The sequence below is a fragment of the Mesoplodon mirus genome (genome assembly GCF_964341445.2).
Source record: "Mesoplodon mirus genome assembly, chromosome: 11".
Lineage (NCBI taxonomy): Eukaryota > Metazoa > Chordata > Mammalia > Artiodactyla > Ziphiidae > Mesoplodon > Mesoplodon mirus.
Window position 1 is genome coordinate 40,740,072 of NC_138987.1, and position 12,433 is coordinate 40,752,504.

General features: G+C 50.0%; 1 protein-coding gene across 1 annotated transcript in view; it reads left to right on the forward strand.

Annotated features, from left to right (window-relative positions):
- Nucleotides 1-3,190, forward strand: part of PARVB (parvin beta) — a 116,336-nt gene extending 113,146 nt beyond the window's left edge. Inside the window, exon 13 of the mRNA XM_082634693.1 lies at nt 184-3,190. Within this exon, the coding sequence (XP_082490819.1) occupies nt 184-260 (77 nt within the window). The 3' untranslated portion in view covers nt 261-3,190. The remainder of the gene's footprint in view (nt 1-183) is intronic.
- The last annotated feature ends 9,243 nt before the right edge of the window (nt 3,191-12,433 follow it).

Sequence of the window (12,433 nt, forward strand, 5' to 3'; positions counted from 1 at the left end):
CCAGGTGCTCATCCCACAGGTAGCGGCCCGGGGGCCCTCACGGCAGTCTGTATCTTGGGGGATGGCAGAAGTGCCCTGCTGGGGACACAGAGGATGTCCCACATGTCTCCCAAGAGCTTGGGGCACCACGGCTTGGGGCGCACTCTCTCCTCCACCAAACGGTCTCTCTGTTTCCTTCTGCAGATGTGGTGAACCTGGACCTCAAATCCACCCTGCGGGTTCTTTACAACCTGTTCACCAAATACAAGCACCTGGAGTGACGGGTGGGGAGCAGCAGAGACCGCGGCGGGGACGGTGCTTCGGGAGGTGCCCTGGCCTCCCCTCCAAGCCCGCGGCTGTTCCCCACACCCACCCCACCTTTTTCTGGTTGATACTCTTAGCCTCCTTTCCCTGTAATTCTGTAACGGGCGGCCTCTTCTGAAATGCAGGTTCCAAACACCAGTGCTTGAGTTTGCAGCCTGGCTTCACCTGGGGTGTCCCGGGTGCTGTCCCTTGTTGATCAAAAGATGGAAAAGAAAAAAGCCGGAACCCCTGGGAGGGGGCGCCCGGCCTTCCAGCTGACAGCTGTCAGTGACCACAGGGGATGAGAGATGGAGCTTTGCAGCAGTGGCAATGGCTCGTCTGTCCCGGTGGAATCTCCTGGGTAGGGCTCCCCTCGGCAGTAAGGGCTTTTTACTAAAAAGTGTTTTGCAGTTTTACAAACTTCACTCTTAAGTCTCAGAAGCTTTAGCTGTGACCGAGTGTCCACCCACATCCCTGCTTCTCGGCCACTCAGTTCTGTTTTCATTTAGCTTTTGCACAGACATCTGGGACCCAGAGGACCCAGCTGCCACAGTCCGAGGGAGGAAGGATTTCTGAGGCATTTCTTTATTTCTTGCTACGGCCGAGTGGGCTGTGTCGGAGTCAGCTCTATAATGCCTCTGGAGTGGCAGAGGCACTGTAGACACCTTCCAGTGGGAAGTGTCCAGTCCCAGAGCTCCTGTTTGGGGATGGATGCATTTTAAAAAGCCTTTAGAAAGCAGGGTGTTTTAGTTGGCTTGGGCCGCCGTGACAAAGTGCCACAGACGGGGGCCTGAGACAACAGACATTTATTCTCTCACAGTTCTGGAGACTGGAAGTCGAGATCAAGGTGTCATCAGGGTTGGTACCTTCCGAGCTTCTCTCCTTGGCTTGTAGATGCCATCTTCTCCAGGCATCCTCACGTGTCTCCCCGTGTGTCTGTGTCCTAATCTCTTCTTTTAAGGACACCAGGCAGATTGGATTGGGGTCTACCTTAATGACCTCATTTTACCATAATTACCTCTGTAAGGACCCTGTCACCAAATACTGTCACATTCTCAGGTCCTGGGGGTTAGGACTTCAACATGTGGGTTCTGGGGGGGTGGGCACAGCTCAGCCTGTAACAGGGAGATGTGAAGTGTTCACCTCTCTCCTCCCAGAGTACCAGCTTTCTGGAGCCCTGTCGGCATCCTTTGGGGCACCCTGTTGAAGGAAATGCGATCCCTTGTCTGCGTGCTCTTCAGCCCTCGCCCACCTTGTCTCGGGAGAGAAATGGGGACTCATAGGCTGGGTCTGAGGCGGGTCCTATGCTGGGTCACCCCCTCCCCCAACCCCTGGCTCCTGAGCTGGGGTTTTTATGACGCCGACCACCTGAGTTCACCCAGCATTTGCTACCCCAGCAAGATGGGCCTTTCTCTACTGTTTGATTTTCGCCTTCCTGCTGTAGATCAGAGCTGCTGAGGAAGTTGTTAATATTACATTGAATACCAGCGCTCAAGACTTAGAAAACACTTTCATATTCTGTCTCAGCTCACGCAGCTGCCAGGCTGGGGATGGGTTCAGAATAGCCGTTTTGATGGAGGTGGTTACCCAGCAGGGGAAAGAAATAATGAAAATGGCATTACGGTGTCTCCTGCGGGATGCAGTGACATTTAAGAACCAACAAAAGAGCCGAGGCTGGAACATTCTGGGCCGCCTTCATTACACGTGTAGAATCACAGTGACTGCGGCTGGTGGAGACCCATCCACCTGCCTTGTCCACAGGTGGGCTTGGCAAGGGTGCTGCTGCTTCCTTGGGGCCCTGGGGGGGATGGCAGAGGTGAGGTTGGGGTTTGGAAAAAAGCCTCAAGGGTCTTCAGCCCAGGTGGGCGGCTCCAGCCTATTCCACGCCCTGGAGGGGTGGGATTGGTTACTCTGGGGATGGGGATAGGGGTCGGGGTTCAGCAAGCCCACTTCAAGCCCTCTGTGTTTCAAGTAGGAGAGTAACAGGAATGATAAGATATGTGGGAAAAGTATAAACAAGCACTTTTGTGTCGTTATGCTGACTGTTTAAGGCCATGCTCCAGCAGAGAATGTGATCTAGTCTCCAAATTATTTTTTTTCAAATTGGTGCAGAGGTGTAGGTGTGCCTTCCAGCCACCCGCGAAGGACCTCCTCGGGCTATATGCGTCTCATTTTCCTCCCTTGACTCAGAATTGAAAATGGGGCCTGGATGGGTGTGGAGGTGAGGGTTGGTGAAGCAGTTTCCGGGCAGAAGTCAGGGTGAACTCTGCAGTAGGGAGACTCCTCTTGGGATCCACCCATCGTCCCTGTTGGCTTGGGGACAGGAGTTCCAGGGCCTGGGATGTCCCCTCTGTGGGGTGCCACATGCTGGAGCATCTTGGGGTAACTGGAGCAGCAGAAACAACTTTCTCTTGATTCTCACCGGGGGCTCCTTGGAATGCAAACGCTTCCCTCTTAGACCTTAATTGAGGAAAGTTCTGGAACCCTTCCTCCTCCACTGACCCCCATTTTCAGTGAATGGTTTCCCCCCCTGAAGAGGGACCCTCGTCCTCAGGGACTAAGTGAAAGCAAGACCGTTGGCGCCTGTGCGGTGACGAGCAAAGGCTGGGAAATGCCTCCTTTTATTGTCCTCAGGGTGGCGTGTCTTTGAAACCCACTCCACTGGTTTGGGGGAGCCTACTTGCAGCTCTGGTTCCCCTGGAACAGCCACACGGCCTCATGCAAGCACTGAGCCCAGAGTCCCACACACCCTAAGGTCCTAACTGGATGTGACACAGAGCTGTGTTACTTTAAAGCAACCGAATCCTCTTCCCCAACTTGTGTGCCAATATTTTATTGTCCTTTTAATTGTTTTAAGCAGTGTTTACTTTGGATTTCTGGGTATTAAATAAAAGCCACTGAAACCCTGGCTGTGTTGTCGACCTGCCTGTGGGCTGGCGGCGGGAGCCGGCGCGTTCCAGGGGCGCAGCACCCAGACGATGTGCTGTGGTTTATCCCCAAAAAGGCCGCTGCCTCCGTCTGGCTGCCGTGGTTTCTTTCGTGCCTTTAGCTGTCATGGTTGTGCCAGCCCTGTGCTTGGTGCTGGGGCCACAGGATGCCAGCACAGCCCTGCTCCCTGGGAGCTGCCAGCTGGACGAGAGAGGAGCCAGCTCATGCCCTGTGTGGGGAATGGGGCCCCGGGGGGTTGCAACCAAGGGTTTCACGGGCGGGAGCCATGGGGAGAAGAGGGTGGCGGAGTCACAGCTGCGGCTGAGTCGTAATAAAGAACAGAGCAGGTGAGTACCTGGTTGCAAACCAGAGCGGGAGATGCCAGCGGCCAATGGCACGGGCTGGATGAAAGGGCCACTACAGGGAGATGGTCCCCTCCTTACATGTTGGGGCAAGAGACCCTGAGGTGACCCACAGTGAGGCCAGATCTTGGGGGCTGCACGCTGGCCCTGCTGTAAACCCTCCCCGCAGAAGTTGTGGGATGCTTCAGGTGCATCTAACTTTTCTTTACGAAAGGTTAAAATTGTGACTATGAAAGTATGGCTAGCCTGGGGGGTGAAGCAACAATGCTGTTAAGAAATGCTAAAAATTACAAACTGTTGCTAGAAAGATCCTGGGCTTTGGAGAGACCTGGGTTTACATCTGGCTTTGTTCCCGTGTGACTGCTGGTGAGTTAATTAACCCACTCTTTCCAGAGTCACCCCTCACCAAATTCACCCCTCCCTCCCTTAAAATTCCTACCAGGGTGGTTCTCCCCCCACCACCCCCCATACCTGGCAACGTCTGGACACAGTTTGGAGGGTGGGGCATCTCACGAATCACAAGACCGGCTCCCCTCCTCCCAACAAAGAATCCCCCAGGTCAAAACGTCTGAGATGCTGAGGTTGAGAAACCCTGCTGTGAATCGCCAAATCCTTGAGCCTGTCTAACCTGTGGTTTTCTTGGATGGGATAATCTATGAATATTGACGAGGCTAAAGCATCATCCTGTGACATCAGTTCTTTCAGGCCAGCAACGGTGCCTGACCTTCCAGGGGTCTTCTTCTTGGTCCTGTTCAGGGGACATTCCCCGAGGGTCTGGTTTGTCCAAGTGGCCAGGGACACAGCCACGGAGAGAGAGACAGGTGTGTGGATAATTCCCAGGGAGAACCACGATGATGGAGGGGCCCCGGGTGTGGCCTGGAGAGGTTCATGCTCTGGGGAGGGGCAGTGAGGACTTCCGGGAAAGGACTGAGAACAATGCCTCAGGTCGACCTGCAGTGGAGGTGGGCACGCTCTAGGCCTCCTCTTTGATAACTTCTGTCCGCAGTCTTCCTGGCTGACCCCCTGGTGTGAGTGGCATGCTCTAAGGAAAGCTGCTCGATCCAGCCATCCCCTCCCCACAGGGATGCTGCTGGGGATGGTGGCGGGGTGGGGGGAGGCATCGGAATCTCTGCTTTGGTCAGGGTCCCTACCAAGTGGCCCATCCCTGGGGAATTGTGACACCTGCCCTCAGCAGAATTTGTAGACTGAAATTTCAGAGGAAGAAGGGGCCTTCTGAGGTCATCTTGTTTAAGCCTTTCCCAGGCAGGACCCAGCTCAGCACTGACAGGGGGTCATGGACACTGCAGGGGAAGTTCAGATTTTGTCAGGTTTCGGTTTAAGTGGAAATCCACTCTTGGGGGTATCGTTTGATTCAATAACTCATCATTATCCTCACTAGCAACCAGGGTTAGGTGTTACCCTGGGGTGGGATGTGGGAGCCCCCATGAGCTCCACACAATAGGAACTTGACATTCATTTAGTCAGTATTTATTGGGGGCCGACCGTGTACCAAGCTAGGTCCTGGGGATGCAGCCGCTGCCTGGGAAACTGGAGTGGGGAAGGGTACGCAGACTGGGGGGAGGGTGTGGACAGGGTCGGTGCAGACAGGGCAAGTTCTGGGAAGAAAATAAGACCGTGATGTACTGGAGAGATGCAGGGGGGCTGGGAGACTTCGGAGGCAGAGGGAATTGAGCTAGGACCCATGATTCACACATCCCCCTCCCCCCGGACCTAGGAGGGACCCGTGGCTCAGTCCAACAATGGGCTGAGGACAGCCATGATAGGGTAAAACGTTTAAGTCACGTTGTACATCTAAATCCTGTCTCCTTTGCTGACCCTCAGTGTGCCTTTCCAAACACCTGTGCAGGATTCTGATTTTTCTACATGTTCGGAATGTAGCTCGAGATTTCCGACCACGTCAATTGTTTACATACACTGACATTGTGCCAGAAAGCCAGAATGAGTATTCGAAGAGTGATGGGACATGTCGTAGGACATAAGAGCTGTCTTAAAGCGTGTGCATGTTGTGGACAATTGAACATCAGAAAGTATAGCACTCTAAATTCAAAAAAATCCTTGTGTTTACAGTGACACTAAACAAGGATGAAAGTGAAGACCTCCTTTTTCTTTTCATAGATTTTTTTTTTGGCTGCACCATGCGGCATGCGGGATCTTAGTTCTCCGACCAGGGATGGAACTCGTGCCCCCTGCATTGGGAGCGCGGAGTCTTAACCACTGGACCGCCAGGGAAGTCCACACATACTTTAAATTGTCTGTAGGCTCCACATAAACGGGGCTTTTCTTGGTTCTGGCCCACTATTCTACCCCTTCCTCTAAAAGAGGAAGTCCCTTGTTTAACATTTTATATTTATATAATTTCAGACTTAGAGAAAAGTTGCCAGAATAGTATAAAGAATTCCTGTATTTACCCCAGTCCCCATAAATGTTCACATTTTACCGTATTTGCTTTATCCTTTCTATCTTCTCGATATAGATGCAGGTATTTAGATATAGGTCAGTCTATGTAGATAGAGAGCTATGTATCATCTGTCTATCTTATCTAGATCATTATCTATCTTTCCTGAATCTTTGAGAGTAAGTCACATAGGTTATGCCCTTTTATCTCTAAATACTTTGATGTATGTTTCCTAAAAACAAAAACTTTCTCTTACATAATTTTAGTACAAGTGTCATTACCAGGAAATAACATTGATGCAATAGCGTTATCTAATCTATAGGCCTTAATTCTATTTTTCCAGTTGTCTTGATAATGTCCTTTTCCCCAAAGAAGTGCATTTGGAACAGTTCTTCCATCTCTTTACTCTTCATGACACTGATGCTGAAGAATACAGGCCAGTTATTTTTTAGAATGTCTCAGCTTGCATTTGTCTTACATTTCCCTCATGATTAGATTCGGGTTGTGCGTTTTTGGCGGAAGCTATGTGTTCTTCTCAGCTCCTCTTCTTTTTTTTTTTTTTTTTTTTTTTTTTTTGCGGTACGCGGGCCTCTCACTGTTGTGGCCTCTCCCGTTGCGGAGCACAGGCTCTGGACGCGCAGGCTCAGCGGCCATGGCTCACGGGCCCAGCCGCTCCGTGGCATGTGGGATCTTCCCGGACCGGGGCACGAACCCGCTTCCCCTGCATCGGCAGGCGGACTCTCAACCACTGCACCACCAGGGAAGCCCTCAGCTCCTCTTATCAGGAGACATAACACGTTGATCTGTCCCATTTTTGGGGATAATTATTTTGATTACTTAGTTAAGATGATGTTTATCATGTTTGTCCACTGAAAATGTACCTCTTCTTTCTAATTATCTCATGGGGGAAGGATTTCTATGGTTATAGGGTTAACTTTCCATCAGAAATAATTAGAAAACGGGGCAAAAATGTAGGAGAAAACTATTTCAGACATTAGACCAGAGGCAGGGCAGGTCTATGAACCTTAAAAAAAGGGGTGAGACAAATGAGGTAAACCCTACGATTGCCCAGCCTTCCTGCCTGGACATTATTCCTGGACGGGGCTGCAGGAGTGGGAGCTCAAAGAGCCCAGTGGTCTCACTGAATTGAGGAGACAGAGATCAGAGTTTGAGGAGGTCAAGGTTAAAAGCAAACTTTAAAAGTATCAGAGTAATTCACAATTAACTGCCTGCCAGAAAAATGCCAAGTCTTTAAAGGAATGCAGCGAAATTCTCCCAACAACGTAAAATCCCTAATGTCTACATTCAGTTTAAAAAATTACTAGAGGGCTTCCCTGGTGGCGCAGTGGTTGAGAGTCCGCCTGCCAATGCAGGGGACGCGGGTTCGTGCCCCGGTCCGGGAAGATCCCACATGCCACGGAGCGGCTGGGCCCGTGAGCCATGGCCGCTGAGCCTGTGCGTCTGGAGCCTGTGCTCCGCAACGGGAGAGGCCACAACAGTGAGAGGCCGGCGTACCAAAAAAAAAAAAAAAAAAAAAAAAATTACTAGAAATACAAGGCAGAAGAATGTGACCCACAACCAGGAGAAGAATTAGTCAATAGAAGCAGATCCAGAAATGACAGAGATGGTGAAGTTAACATTCTACAAGACAACTGACCTGGGCTCTTTAAAAGTATTCATGTCGTGGAAGACCGTTCCAGATGAAAAGACTCTAAAGAGACATGACAGCCAAATGCCACCAAGTGGAACCTATGATCCTGATTGGAACTTGCAGTAAAAAAATAAACAAAACCCCTGTAAACAGCATGATAATAATTGGGGAAATTTGAATATGGATGCAAATATTACTATTTCAGTGTTAATTTTCTTGGGTGTCATAACAGTATGTGTCCCGTAGAAGAATAACCTTGTTTCTAGGAGATAAATTCTGAAATATTTAGAGATGACGTGTCACAGTCCCTCCCTGCAATTTATTTTTAAATGGTTCAGAAAAAGAGTGAATGAAAAAACAAACGTAGTAAAATGTTAAAAAATAGAACAAACAACCAAACCTGTATTGAGATTTTGGAATGTAAATATGTACATACTTTATATAGTTATGTTAAGCATAACTATGATAGATAACTCTAATATAATTATATAAAATAATTATATAGTTTCCTATATAAAGTTCAAGTTTAAAAAAATGGTATTGAGAGATAGAATCATTCTGTGAATTGGGGTCTCAAAAACTGAGACATTACCAGGAAAATATGAACCCAGGAGATGTTCTGCAGGGTGTGTATATGCATATGTACACTTTCACGTGCACGTGTGTATGTGTGTATAACTCCGCAAGGAAGGAAGTATGGGTACTTATTACTGTCCTTTCTGCGGCTGGTCATGGGTTGTGATTATATTTAGATCTCTTCTACTTTTCACTACAGATTTGTTTTACCGCTACCTCCCCCTGCCCACCAACCAGGACTTCAGCTGCTCACTGTTTGTTTCCTCGTGGGGAGACCTCAGTCTTCCTTTCTGAGGGTTCTGAGTCTTTCCTCGTCCTGTCACTATGGGCTGTGGGTTGCCATTCATTTTTAGCACATGACATGACAGTTCTAGGAAGCACCCCAGGGACTCTCCTGGGTTCCAGATCCCCTCCTCCAGGCCCCTCCTGTGTTGCAGTAACCCTACTTCCCCTTAAAATAATCAGGCTTACATCCCCATCCAACATGGTAGCCCTCTTTTTTTTTTACCCGTTGGCCCAGTGGCAATAGGACACACTCATGGCCAGGTTGTGTGCTCCTGGCAAAAGTATTCCTCTCTTGGGTACTAAGCCTCTTAACTGGCACAGGCCAAGGGGCTTTCACCTTGTTGTCAGGGCTGACCCCGAGGGAAGCTGTAGCCCTGCAGCCTCTACTTCTGGATCCTCCCAGCCATCCCTGGCCACAAGCAACTTTACCTGTTCAGCCAAGACGTGAAACAAATTCTATCATTTTCTCAATGTCCCATGATGTGACACAGCAGAGATTTGGTAGATGCTTGTGCATCCAGGCTTACTCTCTCTTCTTACGTGGAGACTACTTTGTAAATGAGCCTGAGTGGGTCCGCTGGAAGATGGAGCCCATGTGGTCAACCGCCAGCCTGCCACAGCCAGACCTTTGAATGAGGCCATTCTGGACAACCTGCCACCAGCTGACCACAGAAGTGTGAGAGAGCCCAGCAGAGGTCACCCAAGCTGGTCCAGATTGGAACTGCCTGGCCAACTCACAGAATCACACGCTAAATAGAACGGCTGTTGTTTTGAGCTACTAAGTTTTGGGGTGGTTTGTTATGCAGCAAAAACTAACTGATACACCCACCCTGCCTTAGATGAACAAAAGCTGCCCCTTGGCCTCTGCCATTTTGAAGTGACCTCAGTTCCATTGAACTTGGGGAGCCCATCTCAATGGCAGCTTCTCCCAGCATCATTCCTGGGCTACCGAGCATGGCCACTGATGTGTCCTCTGGGTCTTCTCAGGGGAGATGGCCACATGTGACAAGTCCACTCAAATATCCTTCCACATTATACCAGGGTATGGCTGTCATCCCATTTTCATTCAGTGGAGGCCAATGCCAAGTCCATTTTCAGTAAGCAACCTGGCAAGTGGGTTAGAACCACTCCCAGCTGGTCCCACTGGTGCCCCAGGATTCAGACTCCCCAGCAAGTGCATCTCTATCAGAGAATGCAACCCGATCTACAAGTGTGTCTCTTCTTCCCTGGCCCAACACCCTTCCCGTACATGTTTCCCCTTTTTTGCTGACATAAATGAGCAAATGTTTACCATTTTAAAAAAGATATAAACCTCATCCCCCAGGTTTGACTTTGTATCTGCCCTCCAGAGCAGGCTGGAACTGACTGTAGTTTTAAGTCTGGGGGCCGGGAGGGTGACAGGGATGGTGCGTGAGAAGAGTCAGCTTGCCCTGCAAGGTAGATCTCCATGAGGTCATTACAAAGTTTCCTGGGAAGGGAGAGCCTCTCCCATCAGCCATGGGGGCAGGGCTGCTCCTGCTGCCGGGATTCAGGCTTGGGTGCTTGGATTTAACTGCAGGTGACTATTCCATCCTTAGAGTCCCTCTCTTCCCCCAGAGGATGCCCTACCTTTCACATAGGAAACTTGGCGAGGCTGTGGATTTAGTCTGCAGCACACAGGATTAGATTCTGCATCTGATTTTCAGCTGTATCAGCCCTGTAACAGCCCCAAGAGATGGGAATTCTTTTAGGGCCATTATAAGAACTCCCTGGTACTCTAACTAGAGAGGTACCAGGTAACCTGGACTGAGGATTTAAAGCCCTGGGACTATTTACTTTTAAGAAACTCTTTGGTATGACAATAAAGAAAAAACTAATCCACAGTTCTTGAATAAACAATGCTTATCATATTGTGTATGGAAGCCACAACGCAGACTGCCGAAGCTAGGGATTTAATAGGTATTTAGTTCTGGGCGATTACAGGTAATTGTTTTGCCACCATGTGCCCTGACCTACTAGATTTCATTCTCTGAGAGTTACTAGGTCCTCACTGTCTTGAAATCAACCAGAACTAGTAACCAATTCCAGATCCCCATCCCTGAGGGTACATTGCCTGCAATTATTTCTGGTAACCGATCCTACGTTAATTGGGATTCAGCTGCAGCTAACTGGAAACACTTTAGTTGCTGAAGCAGAAGGGAATATAACTAACACAGGAAATCAGGTGATCACAGAGCCATGGCAATTTGTGGGAGCAGGCTGGAGAGGGGGTCCTCCAGCAGTGACTCAGAATAATACTGCACGCTGGCCACCACCACGGAGCTCCTCTGCCACCACGAAGGAGCTTCCAAATGATGGCTGGCTCCAGAGGCACGATTTCGGGGCCAGATATTTTCTATTCGCCTCTCAGATCCACTCGCCACTGTTTTCCACCCTGACCTCATGGACTGTTGCATCAGTGGGCTTTCTGGCCTCTGACTTCCAGTTGGATTTGACCAATGGGTGGCCCTGGCAGGAAAAAGGCGTTTGGAGGAGAGTGAGGTCAGGGTATTTATCCCTCTGGCCCTGCCCCTCTGCTGGGCCACGGGGGTTGGCCGCATCCTTCACCAGAAGCCACAGCCCCTAGCCGTGGCCCCTCTTAGCGCATGTGTCATTCTCTTCCTGGGCTCTGGAATCCATTCCTGCCTCTGGCCCTTAGGCTTTGGAACTGGGACAGCTCCTATGCTGCTAGCCTCAGGGTGCGGTGCCATGTCTTTTGGGTTCCCTAAACCCTGCCCCAGCAGTCCCTTCACTAAATACTCTCCAGTTTCCGCATTTGAGCGTGCCATCTCTTTGCTGCCGGGACCCTGGGCAATGCACCTACTGGGCTGCAATCCAGGGCTCAGGAAGCTGCCACCCAAGCATGGGATCCGTAGCCACGCTGTGCCCACTACACCTGCCCCAGCAAAATGGGTGTCCAGGCACATCTCCTTCTCACTGCATTTTGTCACGAATCCCAGTCTCGCGTGGGTGCATCAGAATGGCAGGCTAAACCATGCGCCTCTGTGTCTTCCTCTGTAACGTGGGGATATGAAAGCACCTGCCTCTGAGGCTGGGTTCTAGTAAAATTAAAGCCCTGACAATTATGCTTGCTTCATCAGTTACTCAAATGTTCGCAGCAACATCAGTAATCCCTTTTGTCATTTTCATAACATTTCATGAACAGCCACCCTTTCCTGCTTGCACGCTTCTCATCTGCTCTGCCCCTTTTCTGCAGGATCTGTCTGCAGAGAAGTGGTGGTTAGCTTCCGGTCACCCAGCACCATCACCTATCGCTATGGAAACTCGTGATTTCAGCCTGGCTCATGAAGATTCAAGCTCTAGAGACAAGCTTGAGTCTGCCCTGCTGTCCTGGGATCTCTCCTCCTGGAATTCCTCTAGTCCTTTGCACGTTCCCTCTACCTGGAACATTCTTACCCACCTTCTTCAACTGGCAAGCTCTTATACATCCGTCAAAGCCCACTTCCCCTTTGGAAAGACTTCCTGATCGCCTAGGCAACAGTAGCCATCAATATTTATCCATTGAGTTCCCTTTGTGCCAGGCGTTGCTCTAGGCACTGGGACAAAGGAAACCTTAACGGGGCTGTGGTAAAGAATCATGAGAGGATCTACTCTTTGATAAGGCAGCTAGGGAAGGCTTCCTGAAGGAGGAGGCACTTAAGCTGATGGTAACAATGTGAACTAAGCCATTTAAAAAGCTGGCGTAGGGGCTTCTAGGCAGAGGGCACAGTAAGTGTGAAGACCCCGAAGAAGGTAGTTATGTGGCACTTTCAGGGAATAGAAAGGTGGTCAGTGTGGCTGGGAGGGCGTGAGGGCAGGAGAGGATACGAGATGAGGATGGAGGTATAGCTGGCGGGTCACATGGGGACCTAGGGGCTGAGCTGGGCAGACTGGATTTCTTTTTTTTTTTTTTTT